General features: G+C 46.7%; 1 protein-coding gene across 12 annotated transcripts in view; it reads right to left on the bottom strand.

The window, feature by feature from the left end:
- Positions 1 to 20,539, bottom strand: part of LOC129780236 (ras-specific guanine nucleotide-releasing factor 2-like) — a 536,608-nt gene that overhangs the window by 339,199 nt on the left and 176,870 nt on the right. For all 12 annotated transcript variants that reach the window (XM_055788276.1, XM_055788280.1, XM_055788278.1 and 9 more), the window contains 2 exons: positions 18,513 to 18,710; positions 17,921 to 18,298 (listed from right to left, as the gene is read on the bottom strand). In XM_055788276.1, coding sequence (XP_055644251.1) covers positions 18,110 to 18,298; positions 18,513 to 18,710 — 387 coding nt within the window. In that variant the 3' untranslated portion in view covers positions 17,921 to 18,109. The remainder of the gene's footprint in view (positions 1 to 17,920; positions 18,299 to 18,512; positions 18,711 to 20,539) is intronic.

The raw sequence follows: 20,539 nt of genomic DNA, 5'->3' as shown, positions 1-20,539 counted from the left end.
TTGAGAAAAAAACAGAAGGGGATAAAACGAAAGAGACACCGAAAGTCCGGAAAATGAGACAGAAACCAGACGCACTAATTGTCACAACAGTGGGCACCACAACGTATGCCGATATCCTGCGAAAAGTGAAAGACGACCCGACTTTGAAAAATCTCGGAGAGAACGTGGCCAGGGTGAGGCGCACTCAGAACGGTGGAATTCTCTTCGAGTTAAAAAGAGACCCGACGGTTAAGAGCTCAGCATATAAAGAGCTGATAGAGAAATCATTAGGGGAAACGGCTAAGGTGATAGCACTATCACAAGAAATCTTAGTCGAATGCAAGAATCTGGACGAGATCACGACGGAAGACGAGCTGAGAGAAGCCCTGAAGGATCAGTTCGAGCTGGAAGATAAATCGTATACAATACGCTTGAGGAAAGCCTTTAGAGGTACACAAATAGCTACGATAAAACTGCCGAGAAACAAAGCAAACAAGGTGTTAGAGGTTGGTAAGATTAAAGTAGGTTGGACAATATGCCCCTTTAGAGTTACTCAACAAATCGTAAGATGCTTTAAGTGCATGTGTTTCGGGCACTATGCGGCAAAATGCAAAGGCCCCGACAGATCGAAGCTCTGCCTAAGATGCGGTGAAAAGGAACACGTCGCTAAAGACTGTACCAAACCACCCAGATGTCTGCTCTGCAAAACTGAAGAAGGGAATGAGCACAGTACGGGAGGCCCAAGATGTCCGGTCTTCAAAGAGGCACTGATTGCAAAAACAAAATGGAAGTAATCCAAATCAATCTGAATCACTGTGACACGGCACAACAATTGCTCTGGCAAGCCGTAGTAGAAACGAAGTGCGACCTAGCAATCATTGCCGAGCCGTATAGAGTGCCCCCCAATAACAGAAATTGGTAATGACGGCGGGAAAATATCCCATCCAGGAAACGGTGTCCAGTGCACACGAGGGGTTCGTGATTGCCAAAATAAACGGGGTCTTTGTATGCAGCTGCTATGCACCGCCGAGGTGGACAATAGAACAGTTCGACCTGATGCTCGATAAGTTAACCGAAGAGCTCATTGGTCGGAAGCCCCTCGTCATCGGCGGAGACTTCAACGCCTGGGCAGTAGAGTGGAGAAGTAGACTCACTAATGCGGGAGGATTCAATCTAATCGATGCTCTTGCAAAACTAGAAGTGAAACTAGCCAATGAAGGTACCACCAGCACATTCCGCAGAAACGGTCGAGAATCTATTGTCGACGTCACCTTCTGTAGCCCGACGCTTGCAGTGAACATGAACTGGAGGGTGTGCGACGACTACACCCACAGTGATCATCAAGCTATTCGATACACCCTTGGCAACAAAATGCCATCATCAATTCGAGGGCCAAGCCCAAATGAACGGAGATGGAAAATTAAGACATTCGACAAAGATCTTTTCATCGAAGCACTCCGAACACGAACTCCACCGGAAATGAATACAAGTGAACTGACAGACGTTGTAACGAGAGCATGTGATACTGCGATGTTACGGAAAATACAACCAAAAAACGTACGCCGATCAGTTTATTGGTGGAGCGAAGAGATAAACTTTCTACGCGCCAGCTGTCTTCGGGCTAGACGGTGTATGCAGAGGGCTAGGACTGCCATTGTTAGGGAAGAACGCATGGAATTGTTTAGAGCAGCTAAGCAATCACTAAAACGCGCAATCAGGCTCAGCAAAAGACGATGCTTTAGAGAGCTCTGTCGCGACGTTGATGCGAACCCATGGGGAAGCGCGTATAGAGTGGTGATGGCAAAAATCAGAGGCCCATGGACCCCCCACGAACAGTGCCCGGAAAGGCTGAAATACATTATAGAGGGGCTCTTCCCGCGGCACGAACCGACGATCTGGCCAAGTGCACCATACGGTCAAGAGAGAGAGGAAGTCGAGAGAGTAACCACTGAAGAATTATTAGCTGCAGCAAGGAGACTGAAGGGAAATAAAACACCAGGACCTGACGGTATACCTAACGTTGCATTAAAAGCTTCCATACAAGAGATCCCGAATATGTTCAGAGAAACTCTACAAAAGTATTTGGATGAAGGACATTTTCCTGATATATGGAAGAGACAAAAGCTCATTCTTCTGCCAAAGCCAGGGAAAGCAACAGGAGAACCGTCATCATACAGACCGATTTGTCTGCTGGACACACTTGGTAAACTTCTGGAGAGAATAATACTCAACAGACTGATAAAGTGTACAGAGAGTGAATATGGACTCTCAAAGCTGCAGTTTGGGTTCCGGAAGGGGAGATCCACAGTGGATGCTATCCTGCACCTTACAGAAATAGCTGACAAAGCGCTGAAGCAAAAAAGGCGTGGCAATCGATTCTGCGCCGTTGTAACAGTTGACGTTAAAAACGCATTTAATTGTGCCAGCTGGGAAGCGATCGCAGAGGCACTGCACAAAATGATGGTACCGAACTATCTGTGCAGAATCCTGAAGAGTTACTTCGAGAACAGGATCCTGCTCTTCAACACAGCAAAGGGAGAGAAGTCGTTAAATGTAACAGCGGGTGTCCCACAAGGCTCCATCCTTGGCCCAACGCTTTGGAACGGGATGTACAATGGAGTGCTAACATTGAAGTTACCGAAGGGAGTCAACATCATTGGCTTTGCAGACGATATATCCCTAACAGTGACGGGCGAGACACGAGAGGAAGTGGAAATGCTGACTACTGAGTCAATAAGAACCATAGAAAGCTGGATGCATGGAGCAAAACTGCAGATAGCGCATCACAAGACTGAAATCATGCTGGTAAGCAACTGCAGAAGTGTTCAACGAGCGAAAATCACCGTTGGGGAGCATACCATTGTTTCCAAACGTGAGCTCAAGTACTTGGGTGTGATAATCGACGACCGACTTAAATTCAGGAGCCATGTCAACTACGCCTGTGAGAAAGCGGCAAAGGCCATAACCGCAATCGCCAGAATTATGCCGAATAATGCAGCCAACAGTAGTAGCAAGAGACGTCTCTTAGCTAGTGTAGCCACATCGACTCTAAGATACGCTTATCCAGCGTGGGCGGTAGCGATCAACAACAAACAAAACCGAACGCTGCTGAGCCGAACCTACAGAACCATGGCCATGAGAGTAGCGAGCGCATACAGAACCATATCTATGGAAGCTGTATGTGTCATAGCCGGAATGATTCCTATCCACATTGTTCTGGCTGAAGACAACATGTGCTACAAAGAGAGCAAAATATCCGGACAAAATATCAGAGATATCCGTAAAAGAGTAGGAAGTGAATCGATGAGGAAGTGGCAGCAAGAGTGGAACAACACTCCAAAAGGTAGACGGACCCACATACTGATCCCAGACATTGCCAATTGGGTTAACAGAAGGCATGGAGAAGTAAACTTCCACCTGACGCAATTTCTGTCAGGACACGGTTGCTTTCGAGAATACCTGCACAGATTTGGACATGCTAGCTCTCCCATTGCCCAGAGTGCACTAACATAGTGGAAACACCGGACCATGTAGTGTTCGAATGCCCTCGATTCTACGAAGAACGCTGTGAAATGCTCGCATCCGATGTAGATATCAACGAGAGAAATGTAATACAAAAAATTTGCAACGACGAGAGCACTTGGAACGGTGTAGCAAGGGCGGTAACAATAATATTGTCAAAGCTTCAACGTAAGTGGAGAGATGACCAGAGAATGGCCCAGTGAATAAGTGCATGAGCACATCCTCCCCCTGAAGTAATACCGAACGGTGGTCCCGGGGGGGAAAAAGGCACGACGCATAGGAGGTGGTTTTTGGTGAGTAGGAATCTCACACTACCCAGTCAACATGGCGATAGGGTGTCTATGCAAGATTTCCACCTTCTTCAACAAAAAAAAAAAGAAAAAAAAAAACACGCATACACGCACGCAACTCTTCACGTTTGCTGGTTATCGAGAATAATCCGGAAAGAAGTGATCGTTGCTGCAAAATAATCTGCCAGTTCCCCTTGTCATTGAAAATAACATGCAAGCGAAAGAGTTTATTTTAATGTTTTTTATGTTTTTCTGCGACCAAATACATTTGGTTCTGTTATTTTTCAATCAAGTGCAATTAGCAGGAATGCTTCTGAAGATTATTCTTCCCCATCAGTAGGATATTTTCATATCCAACATTGGATGCATAAAACCTTGTACCTCCAACGTAACGCTCTCGTTTTCGAAGTCCCCCAAATATTCATTTATTCTTTCATTCAGAATGGATTCAGATTCAACTTCAAACAAATGATCACTAAATCAACGATATTCCTACGTCACCATTGCGGTTATACCATAGATATAACCCACTTCCTGTTTTTTGTCTTTAATGTTAACTTTGAAGTTCATTCGCCTCTAACAAGTTTGCCTCAGCGAGATCCACTGTTTCTACTCTAGGCAAGTATTCCCCTTCATTCTTCTACTTTTCCTTTGTTCACGGAGACTTTAACTTCTACGATTTCCCCTCCATTGGTCGTCGATAAGTTGCTCGTTATTGACAGCTCTGTTCGGTAAGTACACAAATGGACAGAACAAATGTATGGGAAAATGGAAACGCTTTAAATTTTCATGAATTTTAACCATTTACAAACCAGGAGATTCTAATTTATAGCATATTAAACAAATCTTACGGAATTTCCGATTCGTTTAGTATGCAAATCGCCAAAATCCGTTAACGGCAAAAATAGTTATTAACGTTAACTTAATTTCATAAAAACGTGACCTGTATTCTGATTTGGCACCCTTAATGAAAGACATAGTTCTACGTCAAAAATAATAGATTGATAATTGATTATTTTGGTCATAAACCAGCATAGATAAGCATCTGCTAGCTGGGTGAGCTTATAATTTCAATGTTGAATGTTCCGCCCTGATTTAATAAATGATTGATTTTATTTATCTCATCACCAGACAAAATATACCAATTGAACATCATTAAAGCCAATATTCTTACCCTTTTCACGACTCTAGTCCATATTTTTGATGATGAATGAATTCGCATTGTGCGGCACATTGAATTCATTAGACAATGTTGTATTTTTAGTACCCTTTTCAAACCTTTGAATTACGTTCAATTTATTTTTAGCGTTGAAGATTTTCGTTTATTTCAACCCATTTTGGGCAGTGATTGTTCTCGAAGTGAATCAAACGATACTTCAAGTTATTGCCTGAATTTGATATCAAAAGCTTTATCCATATAACAATTGCGCAAACAATACATTCATTTGCATTCATTTTATTGTAAATTTAATGCAATTTCATGTTGGGACGGGGTTCTTGTACAATAATTCTCCGATTAATTTGTTTCATTAAACTTTCCCTCTTTTATGGTTTAAATTTCTGTTTTTGCATGTATCCGAGAATTTAAATCAGTTGGGCGTGAACAGATGTTCAAAGTTGATTAAACCTTATAATACACAACATAGACTATTTACGTTCTTAGACACTGACATTGACACACACACACACATACACACACAAACATTGCGCGTCAAGCTGGAGGGCAATTCCTAATCGGTACACGTCTCGACGGGTAAGCGGAATCTGGAGAGCAGGGTCAAGAAAATGCTGGCAATGCCTGTTGGTGGATGGAGAGAGGAACATTGCGAGGATCGTTTCGGCGGAGCGAGAGCCTAGGAGAGCATCATCAAATCGGCGGGTACCCCACGAGAGTTGGCTGTGACGGAGTGCGTGTTATGTTGGAGGGCACTGCCTAATCGGCGCTCCGTTGGGAAGAGAAATCCTGCGAGGGTGGCTGTGACGGGGCGCGCGTCAAGATGGAGGGCGCTTCCTAATCGGTTCACGTCTCGACAGGTGAGAAACCCCGCGAGGGTGACTGTGACGGGTTGCGCGTCAAGTTGGAGGGCAATTCCTAATCGGTACACGTCTCGACGGGTAAAAGGAAGCCTGTGCAGCAGATGTGCGTGGCGGAGTACAACGGAAACGTAAATGAGATGTATAGAGAAAAAGGGAAGGATCAACGCTAGTTAGCGTTGAAAACTCGTGAAGTGCATGAGCACAGCCGCCCCCTGAAGTAGTCGCCTAGATGTGGTCCCGGGGGGAATGAGGCTACGAGTAGAGGGCTTGGTTTTTGTGGGTGCGATCCCCACTCGACGTCTGGGTTATCCCTTCCCAGATAAGGCTGGAAGAGCGTTCCTCACCTCTATAAAAAAAAAAAAAAACACACACACAAACACACACACACACACAGGATAGCCGTGGAGTTGCCGGCCTAGAATAGCACTTCGGGTCTTGGTCCCTGTCCCTGTCGTATGAGGCGACTTATCGGGTGACAACGCGAGTAAGGGCGCGGTAAAGCCTATTGGAGATTGCACGGGGGAAATACCGTGTACAGGAGCAACGCAAGGAGTGCCAAGCACATCAGGATCGACGCCAGTAAGATCCTGATTACGACATACTGGTTACGACATGGAAAATGGACACGTTACGGAAACGATTTCAACACGACGCTGAAGGCTGACAGTCGTACTATCCTGTTCCCTGAGTAAGGAAGAGTGACACCTTCCTGAAACGGCGTGTGGGCTAATAGTGCGATTGCCCCCGTCCCGGTAATAACTTGGCAAGTCTTCGGGTACGTTCGATGCTCGTCTAGGCTCAGGCACTAGGTACTAGGCGTCAGATGTCACATTCCTAACTTGCGCTGATCTGGCTCTGAACACGGTCCCCATGAAGGACCGTGTCAACCCCTGCATGGCCTCACTGCTTGCATAGATAACCATGGGATCACTGATAGCGACTATGTACAACGAGCGGAGATAGCGGCCCGAAGTTGGGACCCAACAGACATGAATACCTTCGAACAATTCAACAGACGAAACGACGGGAATGAAGACACACCAACAGGAGAGGCGAGCGTGTTCGCAAGGAGCGGTAAGCTCCAGAGATCACCAATTCGCAACCAGACAGCCATAGCGAATCCTACAGGACACCAACAGGATCCACAACAAGGAGAGAGTAGCCTGATACAAGTGCTAACGCATAAAGCCAACACCACCACTTCTTTAGAAGGGCTGCAGGTCGGGAGGTCAAGCTTGATGGAGGTCAAGAAAAAAGTGAATGAACTCTACGAGTTCATTAAGGACAAAAACAATATCCATACTAAGATAAAACATTTAGTCACAAGCATCAAATCGGCCGTTACGGCTGCTGACCGTGAACAGAAGGAGATGATCACGCGAGCAGAGGTTGTCGAAAAAGCACTCGCTGAAGCAAGGGTGAAGATGTCCGTCGAGATACAGGAGACGCCGAAGACGCCACGAAATCCACGATCGGACAAAAGGAAGAGGGATACCCCAGGGGATGAAGAAGACCTGAAGAAGGTTAAAAATGATAACCTGGGAAACAAAAAGGAAGGTGAAGGCAGTGGATGGCGCACTGTCGAAAAACAGACGGAGAAACGAAAGAAGAAAGAAGAAAAGAAGAAAGGGGTGCAGGAGACAAAAAAACCTAGGCCCCGACGCGAGCGTAGTAAGGGAGAGGCCCTGATCGTCGAGGTGAAGGAAGGAGTGACTTATGCATCACTCCTACGGAAAGTGAGGGACGATCCGGAGTTGAAAGAACTGGGAGAGAAGGTGGTGAAAACCAGGCGTACCCAGAAAGGAGAGATGCTCTTCGAGCTCAAGAGGGATCCGGCGGTCAAAAGTTCAGCCTTCAAGGAACTGGTTGCGAAGTCGCTCGGTGAGGAAGTGAAGGTGAGGGCTCTTTCCCAGGAATCAGTGGTCGAATGCAGAAATCTGGACGAAATCACGACAGACGAGGAGCTAAGGCGCGAGTTGATAGAACAGTGTAAGCTGGACAATACGCCAATGACGATCCGTATGAGGAAGGCGTATGGTGGTACGCAGACGGCGTCGATACGGCTCTCAACAGTCGCAGCCAATAAGATGGTAGAAACGACCAAAATAAAAGTTGGCTGGTCGGTTTGCTCGCTGAAGATGGTGCCCCGGGTGACCAAGCGGATGGAGCGATGCTTCCAGTGCATGGGCTTTGGACATCAGGCAAGAAGCTGCACAGGCCCTGACAGGTCTGAACTGTGCAGGAGATGCGGTGAGAAAGGGCACGTTGCGAGAGACTGCACGAAGCAACCGAAATGCCTGCTCTGCAAACCAGAGAACGGCAGCGACCATGCGACAGGAAGCTTCAAGTGTCCCTCGTATAAGAAGGCGTTAGCAGAATCGCAGTAACGGAGATAATTCAGATCAATCTGAACCATTGCAACACAGCTCAGCAACTGTTGTGGCAGTCGACAACAGAGACAAAATGCGACGTTGCAATCATAGCGGAGCCGTACCGAGTACCCCGTGATAACGGCAGCTGGGCGACGGATAGTTTAGGGATTGCTGCAATACAGGTGATGGGCAGATATCCTATCCAGGAAGTGGTTGGAGGTTCACATGAAGGTTTCGTAATCGCCAAAATTAATGGAATCTTCATGTGTAGTTGCTACGCACCCCCGAGATGGACAACTGATCAATTTCACCAGATGCTAGACGCAATGACCGAGGAACTAATTGGTAGAACACCGATCGTCATTGGAGGCGACTTCAACGCCTGGGCGGTGGAGTGGGGAAGTAGATGCACCAACATCAGAGGGTACAGTCTACTGGAAGCTCTAGCAAAGCTGGAAGTAACGTTACTGAACGAAGGTACCACCAGCACTTTCCGGAAAGATGGGCGCGAATCCATCATCGACGTTACTTTTTGCAGTCCGTCGCTGTTGGCGAGTACGGAGTGGAAAGTGTGCGAGTCGTATACGCACAGTGATCACCAGGCGATCCGGTACAGAATCGGTCAACGAAACCACGTGAGAGTTCGGAGGACAACAAGCTGTGAGCGGAAGTGGAAGACGAATGCTTTCGACAAGGACCTTTTCGTCGAAGCACTTCGTCTAGATAGCGGAGTTTCAGATTGGAACGCAGAAAAGTTGACAGATCTACTGGTGAGAGCATGCGACACTACCATGCCGAGGAAAGTTGCACCAAAAAATGGAAGACGCCCAGCTTACTGGTGGAACGACTCTCTCCGCAACCTTCGCGCTAGCTGTCTTCGAGCCAGAAGACGCGCTCAGAGAGCACGAAACAGTGCTGATAGAGAGGAACGTAATACGGTGTACCGAGCAGCTAGAGCCGCCTTGAAACGGGAAATTACAATGAGCAAAGCGAACTGTTTTAAGGAGCTGTGCCGAGAGGCAGATGCCAACCCATGGGGCAACGCGTATCGAGTCGTGATGGCGAAGATCAGAGGACCTGTGACGCCCGTCGAATCGTGTCCCGAGAAGCTGAAGGTCATTGTGGAGGGTTTATTTCCGATGCATGATCCTACGATATGGCCACCGACACCGTACGCCGAAATAGCTACCGAACGTTCTCAAGTTTCCAATGAAGAACTGGTAGCAGTGGCGAAGAGACTGCAGGTAAAGAAAGCGCCCGGCCCCGACGGAATCCCCAACGCGGCCTTGAAAACGGCGATTCAGGCGTTCCCGGACATCTTCAGGATAGTGCTACAGAAATGCCTGGATGATGGTCACTTTCCTAAGAAATGGAAGATCCAAAAGTTAGTGTTGCTGCCAAAACCAGGAAAGCCCCCGGGGGTACCAACATCCTATAGACCTATATGCCTGCTGGATACGCTCGGGAAACTCTTGGAAAGGATTATCCTCAACAGACTGACGAAATGTACGGAGAGTGACCATGGTCTGTCAAAGATGCAGTTTGGATTCCGGAAAGGCAGGTCCACCGTTGATGCTATCCGGACAGTGGTTGAAAAAGCAGAGAAGGCATCACAGCAAAAGCGGAGGGGCGACCGTCATTGTGCTATAGTAACGATCGACGTGAGGAATGCTTTCAACAGCGCTAGCTGGGAAGCCATTGCCGAGTCCCTACACCGTATGAAGGTTCCTGGGTACCTGTGCAGAATTCTAGGAAGCTACTTTCAGAACCGCGTCCTAGTCTACGAGACGAGCATGGGGCGGACAACGTTGAATATAACGGCCGGCGTACCACAAGGCTCTATCCTGGGCCCAACGCTCTGGAACGTAATGTATAACGGTGTACTGAATCTGAAGCTTCCCAAAGGCGTGGAGATCGTGGGCTTCGCGGATGATATCGCTCTCACAGTGGCAGGCGAGACACTCGAAGAGGTGAAGATGCTTGCAATCGAGTCCATCGTCTCAGTAGAGAACTGGATGCAAGCAGCGAAACTGCAGATTGCTCATAATAAAACGGAAGTATTGTTGGTGAGTAACTGCAAAGCCGTGCAGCGAGCGGAAATTACAGTCGGGGAACACGTGATACCTTCTAAGCGTAGGTTGAAATATTTGGGAGTTATGATCGACGACCGGCTGAATTTCAACAACCACGTCGACTACGTCTGCGAGAAAGCAGAGAAGTCCATTAGCGCGATAGCGAGAATAATGCCGAATAACGCAGGACCTTGCAGTAGCAAAAGGCGTCTCCTGGCTGCTGTATCCTCGTCCATACTGCGGTACGGAGCACCAGCCTGGTCTGCGGCTCTCGAAACCCACCGGAATCGTAGAAAACTGGACCGTACGTTTCGGCTCATGGCGATGCGAGTTGCGAGCGCGTATAGGACGATCTCGTTGGAGGCAGTCTGCGTTATCGCCGGCATGATCCCTATTGGCATCACTCTGGCGGAAGACAGAGAGTGCTACAGACGAAAGGAAATCAGGGGTATCCGGAAAACAGCGAGAGTAGAATCACTCTTGAAGTGGCAGCAGGAATGGGACACGGCGGAGAAAGGCAGGTGGACGTATGGGCTCATACCGGTACTATCGACCTGGCTGAACAGGAAGCACGGGGAGGTGAATTTTCATCTGACACAGTTCCTGTCTGGACATGGCTGCTTCAGGCAATATTTGCACCGGTTCGGGCACGCAACGTCGCCACTCTGTCCGGAGTGTGAAGATGTGGAGGAAACACCAGAACACGTGGTATTTGTGTGTCCCAGGTTCACCGCAAGACGCGAGGGGCTGCCTGCCCTTCATGCCGGGAACATAGTAGAGAAAATACGTCGCGATGAGGGCACCTGGAACGCTGTGAACAGTGTAATCATACACATCATGTCCGAGCTACAGCGGAAGTGGAGGGCCGACCAGCGTAGTAATAACCCCTGACCATAGAAGAGGAACAAATGCGAGGGCTGTTGCAAAGTGTAGTACCTCACGAGAGTCGTTGTGACGGAGTGCGCGTTATGTTGGAGGGCACTGCCTAATCGGCGCTCCGTTGGGAAGAGAAATCCTGCGAGGGTGGCTGTGACGGGGCGCGCGTCAAGATGGAGGGCGCTTCCTAATCGGTTCACGTCTCGACAGGTGAGAAACCCCGCGAGGGTGACTGTGACGGGTTGCGCGTCAAGTTGGAGGGCAATTCCTAATCGGTACACGTCTTGACGGGTAAAAGGAAGCCTGTGCAGCAGATGTGCGTGGCGGAGTACAACGGAAACGTAAATGAGATGTATAGAGAAAAAGGGAAGGATCAACGCTAGTTAGCGTTGAAAACTCGTGAAGTGCATGAGCACAGCCGCCCCCTGAAGTAGTCGCCTAGATGTGGTCCCGGGGGGAATGAGGCTACGAGTAGAGGGCTTGGTTTTTGTGGGTGCGATCCCCACTCGACGTTTGGGTTATCCCTTCCCAGATAAGGCTGGAAGAGCGTTCCTCACCTCTATAAAAAAAAAAAAAAAAAAAAAAAAAACACACACACACACACACACACAGGAAACTTGAGAACGTTCGGTAGCTATTTCGGCGTACGGTGTCGGTGGCTATATCGTAGGATCATGCATCGGAAATAAACCCTCCTCAATGACCTTCAGCTTCTCGGGACACGATTCGACGGGCGTCACAGGTCCTCTGATCTTCGCCATCACGACTCGATACGCGTTGCCCCATGGGTTGGCATCTGCATCTCGGCACAGCTCCTTGAAACAGTTCGCTTTGCTCAGTGTAATTCCCCGTTTCAAGGCGGCTCTAGCTGCTCGGAACACCGTATTACGTTCCTCTCTATCAGCGCTATTTCGTGCTCTCTGAACGCGTCTTCTGGCTTGAAGACAGCTAGCGCGAAGGTTGCGAAGAGAGTCGTTCCACCAGTAAGCTGGGCGTCTTCCATTTTTTGGTACAACTTTCCTCGGCATGGTAGTGTCGCATGCTCTCACCAGTAGATCTGTCAACTTTTCTGCGTTCCAATCTGAAGCTCCGCTAGCTAGACGAAGTGCTTCGACGAAAAGGTCATTGTCGAAAGCATTCGTCTTCCACTTCCGCTCACCGCTTGTTGCCCTCCGAACTAGCACGTGGTTTCGTTGACCGATTCTGTACCGGATCGCCTGGTGATCACTGTGCGTATACGACTCGCACACTTTCCACTCCGTACTCGCCAACAGCGACGGACTGCAAAAAGTAACGTCGATGATGGATTCGCGCCCATCTTTCCGGAAAGTGCTGGTGGTACCTTCGTTCAGTAACGTTACATCCAGCTTTGCTAGAGCTTCCAGTAGACTGTACCCTCTGATGTTGGTGCATCTACTTCCCCACTCCACCGCCCAGGCGTTGAAGTCGCCTCCAATGACGATCGGTGTTCTACCGATTAGTTCCTCGGTCATTGCGTCTAGCATCTGGTGGAATTGCTCAGTTGTCCATCTCGGGGGTGCGTAGCAACTACACATGAAGATTCCATTAATTTTGGCGATTACGAAACCTTCATGTGAACCTCCAACCACTTCCTGGATAGGATATCTGCCCATCATCTGTATTGCAGCAATCCCTAAGCTATCCGTCGCCCAGCTGCCATTATCACGGGGTACTCGGTACGGCTCCGCTATGATTGCAACGTCGCATTTTGTCTCTGCTGTCGACTGCCACAACAGTTGCTGAGCTGTGTTGCAATGGTTCAGATTGATCTGAATTATCTCCGTTACTGCGATTCTGCTAACGCCTTCTTATACGAGGGACACTTGAAGCTTCCTGTCGCATGGTCGCTGCCGTTCTCTGGTTTGCAGAGCAGGCATTTCGGTTGCTTCGTGCAGTCTCTCGCAACATGCCCTTTCTCACCGCATCTCCTGCACAGTTCAGACCTGTCGGGGCCTGTGCAGCTTCTTGCCTGATGTCCAAAGCCCATGCACTGGAAGCATCTCTCCATCCGCTTGGCCACCCGGGGCACCATCTTCAGCGAGCAAACCGACCAGCCAACTTTTATTTTGGTCGTTTCTACCATCTTATTGGCTGCGACTGTTGAGAGCCGTATCGACGCCGTCTGCATGCCACTATACGCCTTCCTCATACGGATCGTCATTGGTGTATTGTCCAGCTTACACTGTTCTATTAACTCGCGCCTTAACTCCTCGTCTGTCGTGATTTCGTCGAGATTTCTGCATTCGACCACTGATTCCTGGGATAGAGCCCTCACCTTCGCCTCCTCACCGAGCGACTTCGCAACCAGTTCCTTGAAGGCTGAACTTTTGACCGCCGGATCCCTCTTGAGCTCGAAGAGCATCTCTCCTTTCTGGGTGCGCCTGGTTTTCACCACATTCTCTCCCAGTTCTTTCAACTCCGGATCGTCTCTCACTTTCCGCAGGAGTGATGCGTAAGTCACTCCTTCCTTCACCTCGACGATCAGAGCATCTCCCTTACTACGCTCGCGTCGGGGCCTAGGTTTTTTTGTCTCCTGCACCCCTTTCTTCTTTTCTTCTTTCTTCTTCCGTTTCTCCGTTTGTTTTTCGACAGTGCGCCATCCACTGCCTTCACCTTCCTTTTTGTTTCCCAGGTTGTCATTTTTAACCTTCTTCAGGTCTTCTTCATCCCCTGGGGTATCCCTCTTCCTTTTGTCCGATCGTGGGTTCCGTGGCGTCTTAGGCGTCTCCTGTATCTCGACGGACATCTTCTCCCTTGCTTCAGCGAGTGCTTTTTCAACAACCTCTGCTCGCGTGATCATCTCCTTCTGTTCGCGGTCAGCAGCCGTAACGGCGGATTTGATGCTTGTGACTAAATGTTTGATCTTAGTATGGACATTGTTTTTGTCCTTAATGAACTCGTAGAGCTCGTTCACTTTTTTCTTGACCTCCATCAAGCTTGACCTCCCGACCTGCAGCCCTTCTAAAGAAGTGGTGGTGTTGGCTTTATGCGTTAGCACTTGTATCAGGCTAGTCTCTCCTTGTTGTGGATGCTGTTGGTGTCCTATAGGATTCGCTACGGCTGTCTGGTTGCGAATTGGTGATCTCTGGAGCTTACCGCTCCTTGCGAACACGCTCGCCTCTCCCGTTGGTGTGTCTTCATTACCGTCGTTTCGTCTGTTAAATTGTTCGATGGTATTCATGTCTGTTGGGTCCCAACTTCGGGCCGCTATCTCCGCTCGTTGTACATAGTCGCTATCAGTGATCCCATGGTTGTCTATGCAAGCAGTGAGGCCATGCAGGGGTTGACACGTTCCTTCATAGGGACCGTGTTCAGAGCCAGATCAGCGCGAGTCAGGAATGTGACATCTGACGCCTAGTACCTAGTGCCTGAGCCTAGACGAGCATCGAACGTACCCGAAGACTTGCCAAGTTATTACCGGGACGGGGGCAATCGCACTATTAGCCTACACGCCATTTCAGGAAGGTGTCACCCTTCCTTACTCAGGGAACAGGATAGTACGACTGTCAGCCTTTAGCGTCGTGTTGAAATCGTTTCCGTATCGTGTCCGTTTTCTATGTCGTAACCAGTATGTCGTAATCAGGATCTTACTGGCGTCAATCCTGATGTGCTTGGCACTCCTTTCGTGGCTCATGTACACGGTATTTCCCCCGTGCAATCTCCAATAGGCTTTACCGCGCCCTTACTCGCGTTGTCACCCGATTAGTCGCCTCATGCGACAGGGACAGGGACCAAGACCCGAAGTGCTATTCTAGGCCGGCAACTCCACCATAGAAGAGGAACTAATGCGAGGGCTGTTGCAAAGTGTAGTACCTCACGAGAGTCGTTGTGACGGAGTGCGCGTTATGTTGGAGGGCACTGCCTAATCGGCGCTCCGTTGTGAAGAGAAATCCTGCGAGGGTGGCTGTGACGGGGCGCGCGTCAAGTTGGAGGGCGCTTCCTAATCGGTTCACGTCTCGACATGTGAGAAACCCCGCGAGGGTGACTGTGACGGGTTGCGCGTCAAGCTGGAGGGCAATTCCTAATCGGTACACGTCTCGACGGGTAAGCGGTATCTGGAGAGCAGGGTCAAGAAAATGCTGGCAATGCCTGTTGGTGGATTGAGAGAGGAACATTGCGAGGGTCGTTTCGGCGGAGCGAGAGCCTAGGAGAGCATCATCAAATCGGTGGGTACCCCCACGAGAGTTGCTGTGACGGAGTGCGCGTTATATTGGAGGGCACTGCCTAATCGGCGCTCCGTTGGGAAGAGAAATCCTGCGAGGGTGGCTGTGACGGGGCGCACGTAAAGATGGAGGGCGCTTCCTAATCGGTTCACGTCTCGACAGGTGAGAAACCCCGCGAGGGTGGCTGTGACGGGTTGCGCGTCAAGTAGGAGGGCAATTCCTAATCGGTTCACGTCTCGACGGGTAAATTCAAAATGCCTGCGAAGAGGACATCAGCGCAGTGGAATTAATAACGAATGGAAAGAAAAAAATATTGAGAAAAAGGGAAGGACAACGCTAGTTAGCGTTGAAAACTCGAGAAGTGCATGAGCACAGCCGCCCCCTGAAGTAGTCGCCTAGATGTGGTCCCAGGGGGAATAAGGCAACGAGTAGAGGGCTTGGTTTTTGTGGGTGCGATCCCCACTCGACGTCTGGGTTAACCCTTCCCAGGTAAGGCTGGTAGAGCGTTCCTCACCTCTTAAAAAAAAAAAAAAAAAAAAAAAAAAACACACACACACGGGTGGAATGAAATTGAGAATTGTCGCAATAAAGAATATTATGTTTTAGTAAATAGAGTCGTCATAGGGAAAGGTCGTTATAGAGAAATATCGCAACAAAAAAAAATAATTTTTATGCGATTTTGAAGGGACCTTTGGGCATGTCGTTATAGAGAGATTTATCGCTATAAAGATTGTCGTTATAGAGAGCTTTGACTGTAGATAGATAGAAGATAGATAATAGATAATGGATAGTAAAAATGTTGTATTTGTTCAGAGCTCGTAAAATCGTCCGAAATTCGTTCCTCTACACTGGAATAACTCCTTAAAGTTAACCTTGAAAAGTTTTTTTTCCATTCTGAAAATGTGATCAAAATTTTGGCTATTAGTTTATGTTTTCGCGGTTCAAACATGAAGAACAAGGGGAAGGTTCCTGTGTTATTTCAAATTTTATTTTCCAGAAAATGATTTTTTTTCTCTCAGTGCATATTTTTCCACAAAGCCTTATTAGTCCTCTACCACTCGTTTTCAATTAATTTTTCTATGCAACAAATAGCTTCTGAACTATAATATTTCATTTTAAGCTCAAGTTAAAAGGCATATACCCTCTTGAGTCACGACAATTTTTCCACTCGAGGAAAATACTCTGTATCCTAAGGTAAACGGATGTGTAACGTACCCTTCAAATCAGAGTCTCTCAAATTCGGCCGATCCGCCATTTGGCGTAGATATGCTCAACCCAGTTCAATCAGGTAAGTTGGAGAATTCAATAAGGGTTACAACACTGTTACTGTAGAAAATTGAATGGCCTCATTAATAGTGCACCTGAGCTTGTATGGTGCGATTTGATTGCTAAGTGTCAATCAGTGTGTTTTGGGCATTTTCGCTCATCGAGGTCAAACAACGGAATAACGGAATAAACACGAATTAAACACGAATTAAAATTAAAGTTTACCATAAAACTCGGAATTCAAATTTCGTGTTAACTGCTGTTATCATTTGCCGGAAACCACAACTGTCAGATAGAGATGTAACCATAGATACCTTCCCTATTACATTTCTCGGTATACTTTGCGACCATCGTTTGCTTCAGAGAATGATTTATTTCAAACGCTTCGAGAGTCCGTTACACTGTGGACAGACATTGAGCTGTGGAGCATCCAAGCGCTACTGAGCGAGACGTCCGAGAACAGCCATAGATTTTCGGAACTTCTAATCCGTTGGAGATCTGTGCAAGCGTGGCATCAGACGGAAACTACTGGATAGCTGTGGGCTCGTTCGTATGCCGCCCGTTTCGCTCACATGTCAATGAGCATCCGAGCATGCCTGATTAAGTTGATGTTGATGCCCTCGAGCAAACATCCCATTTCACGGTTTGGGACGTTCCGATGAATGTGCTCTTGTTCAAACGGAGCTGCACTAAAGGCCAATGCTAATGGTTCATAGAAGTTGGCACCGGCAACAAACCGGTGGCAATGGCCAACTCGCTGTCGTGATGCCCCAACGAGTGCAGATTTATTTGACGAGCTGTTTACGGTGAATCGGTGATTGGGGGTACTTTGAAGAACAAATGAGCGCATGTCGTATTTGATTTAATCAATCGTCTGACGATGACCCGTCGCATGTCGAGTGTGGGAGAAAGTGACTGAATCCGACAAACATTCATCTCGGATGTCAGGCTGTGGATAACGATGAAAATGCTTTCATAGCGTACGCTTCGTAAGCTTTGCTATTAGCAGAGCCTGACTTTGAGCCTCGCAGTGACTGATTCTATTTACTATGTTTATCTTGAAGCATTCGTGAGCATTCACTCAATACGAATAATTATTTCGAAATTACATCGAATTTTATTCTATTATCAATAATCACACTCATTAGTACCTAATAGATATTTTCTACTTATAATCGTTTCTTGAAAATGCAGTATGAAAAATTAACGGTTTCTACACCAAATTTTAATGAAAAACACGATTTTGAAAAACTTGGAGCAATCCATACAATCAGCAGTACAATTTGGTCATCAATAAACATAGATAATTTTACGATACTCACCTTAGACGGATCCGTGGATTAAAAGGAGAGGAGTACAAATCACTGGCCACTCAATTCCGGTCGTGCACTATTCTCATTCTTATAATATAAATCACACAGAGGGACACATTCGAGAGCTTCACTGTGTTCTGGTTCCAGTTCATCACTTCGGTAGTCACGGATGGAATATTTATAACACTTTTTTATTACTCAAACATTGGCCGTGTTTGGCGCACTGAGGCGCGAACTTCGCGGCTCGATCAGCAATGATTTTCGGTACATTTCGTCGTCGTCCAGCAGCAACGATGTATCCAGGAGGTAGGATGTAACTTTCGGTATGTGAACGATTTTGTACGGTGTCTGTTGGAAATGGCGAATTTCGCGTATCACATGTGCAATCTGGGTTCGGAAGAAAGCAGACAAAAAAGAGGCGGTTTCAGGCTCGTATAGTGTGTGCAGAGTGGGAGTGCTTTTGAAACAGGACAACACCGCTTATAGAACGAGGTGAATTATCTTCATGGGACTCGTTCTCACACAATGTTGCACCATTAGAACCGAGTGGTACGAAATCAATCTCCATAAATCTGACATCGATTTTTCGTTTCTTACTCACCATTCGCATTTTGGAAAAATTCAACAAATGTTCCGGTGTAAAGTCTGGTGTGCCTTCCTCGATGAAGGAAAGGTCTGTGAGATACATGCCCAGGTACGGAATGCAGGGTGGATCGCAGCGATGCAGCGTCTCTCGCATCACACGAAACCTACCGTCGGAACACACCACAGCCTGCAGTTTTGTGATTGTCGATTTAATCTGAAACGAAGTAGAAAAAACATGGAAGCATTTAGGAGAAACTATATCGGTCCCAGAAGTACCGTTACGACAATAAATTGCAAAACTAATATTTTGTTTCTTTCATTCATTCATCGGACTACATGTTGAAAAAAAGAAGTTATCTTCCAAATCCGACGGCAGAATTTGTATAGTATGAGCATACAGGATATGGCGCATATCGATATACAGCCATTCCAAGCCAAGCCGATATAGTGGCTATCTGTTTTTCGTGAAAACTGGTACTGTAGTAAATCTCTAGGAAAAAATGGGGGGGGGGTTATATCTATGATATAACCGCAAGGTTGACGTGGAACCTTAGCTAAGCAATCATTTGTTTGTATTGATTAAATTTTCGATTGAATGAAACAGCTCCCAAATTCAATTGAAGTAAATATATTTGCTTTATGAGTAAAAAGATTGCACAAATGCCATATAAGGTCAATTCATGCATTGTGATAGATTATTTTCTTCGTAACAAGTAAATTTAATAACAGTCCTTTTATGTTTGGTATGATGCCTAGGGCAAAATACGTGAACGGAAGAATTTCTCAAAAATTACTCACAAAGCAAATATATTTACTTCAATTGAATTCGGGAGCTGTTTCATTCAATCGAAAATTTAATCAGAATAATTCTAGATTTAATCAGAATAATTCTATCAAACGATTATTTTATTTTACCTTTCCCTTTGAAGTTTGCATCTCTCAAGTGTACGTACTTCTCGAACCGCGGATTTTTGATGAATTTGATTTGATTTGATGAACTTCAGGCACTCTGTTTCGATTTTGCCATGTACGTCGAACGCATATTGTTTAATCACTAGGCGTTATCGCAGCAAATGGTTATCAACATTTTGCCTAATCATCAAATGGTATGCGTAGAAATTCCATGAGCAGAAGATATGAGGGCATATCCTTCAATGCAATCTTGAATGACCGAATCAAAGCGTTGTGTTCGTACCCGCTTTCGTAAAACACTTTTCGCAGTGCAAGAAAAACATGCGGGTTTTCTCGGCTTGCATGAATCAACAACTTCAACTTCTACTTTTTATACTATCGAGGCTTTAAACTTGAAAGTTCATTTGCCTCTAGTGTCTGCACGATTTTCCCAGGTTCCTAAGTTTAGAAGACCGTGTTAGGGAAACATATTCCTGTCAGCACAGTACTAAAGTACAAAAAACTCGCAGTTTGGATTTATTTGCAAAGTCGATTCCCGCTTCTTGGGTTTAAAATCTGTGTTAGGGGAACACATTTCAGTCGGAACAAAAATACCCCCGATCTGCATGAATTTGTAATGCCAATTTCCCCATACACCTTGGTGTTGAAGTCTGCTCTGGGGGAACACATTTCAGTCGGAACAAAAAACACTTAATTTTCAATGCCAATTTCCCCAATTTTCAATGCCAATTTCGGTGAGAACAAAAGTCCCCTTACTTTCACGTGTTTGCAATGCCGATTTCCCCAAGGCTGATTGGTTTTGATGGCTGTGTTGGGGAAACCGTAAATTGGACCAATCAAAGGCAGTTAGGGCGTTTAGATAACACTTAACATTTTACAGTTATTCAATTGTTTATCTAATGAAAAATAACGTTTTATTAATTGCGATAGATTGTTTGTTCGTCTCCTCTCTCTAACCGTATGTTCATAAATATAAATTAAAAATGAGAAATGATGCGTTCATAATATTGGGTTGGGGAAAAAGAAATGTCGTATATTGTCAATATATGGCAATACTTAAACATATCTTGTGTTGTACTTATCGCATCGGGTTACGGCTATTTAAAGATGACAATCTGTGCTACAAGTGTC

Source organism: Toxorhynchites rutilus, chromosome 3 (genome assembly GCF_029784135.1).
Source record: "Toxorhynchites rutilus septentrionalis strain SRP chromosome 3, ASM2978413v1, whole genome shotgun sequence".
In the NCBI taxonomy this organism is placed as follows: Eukaryota; Metazoa; Arthropoda; class Insecta; order Diptera; family Culicidae; genus Toxorhynchites; species Toxorhynchites rutilus.
The sequence above is the reverse complement of the archived record's forward strand: the minus strand, read 5'-3'. Positions and strand labels throughout refer to the sequence as shown.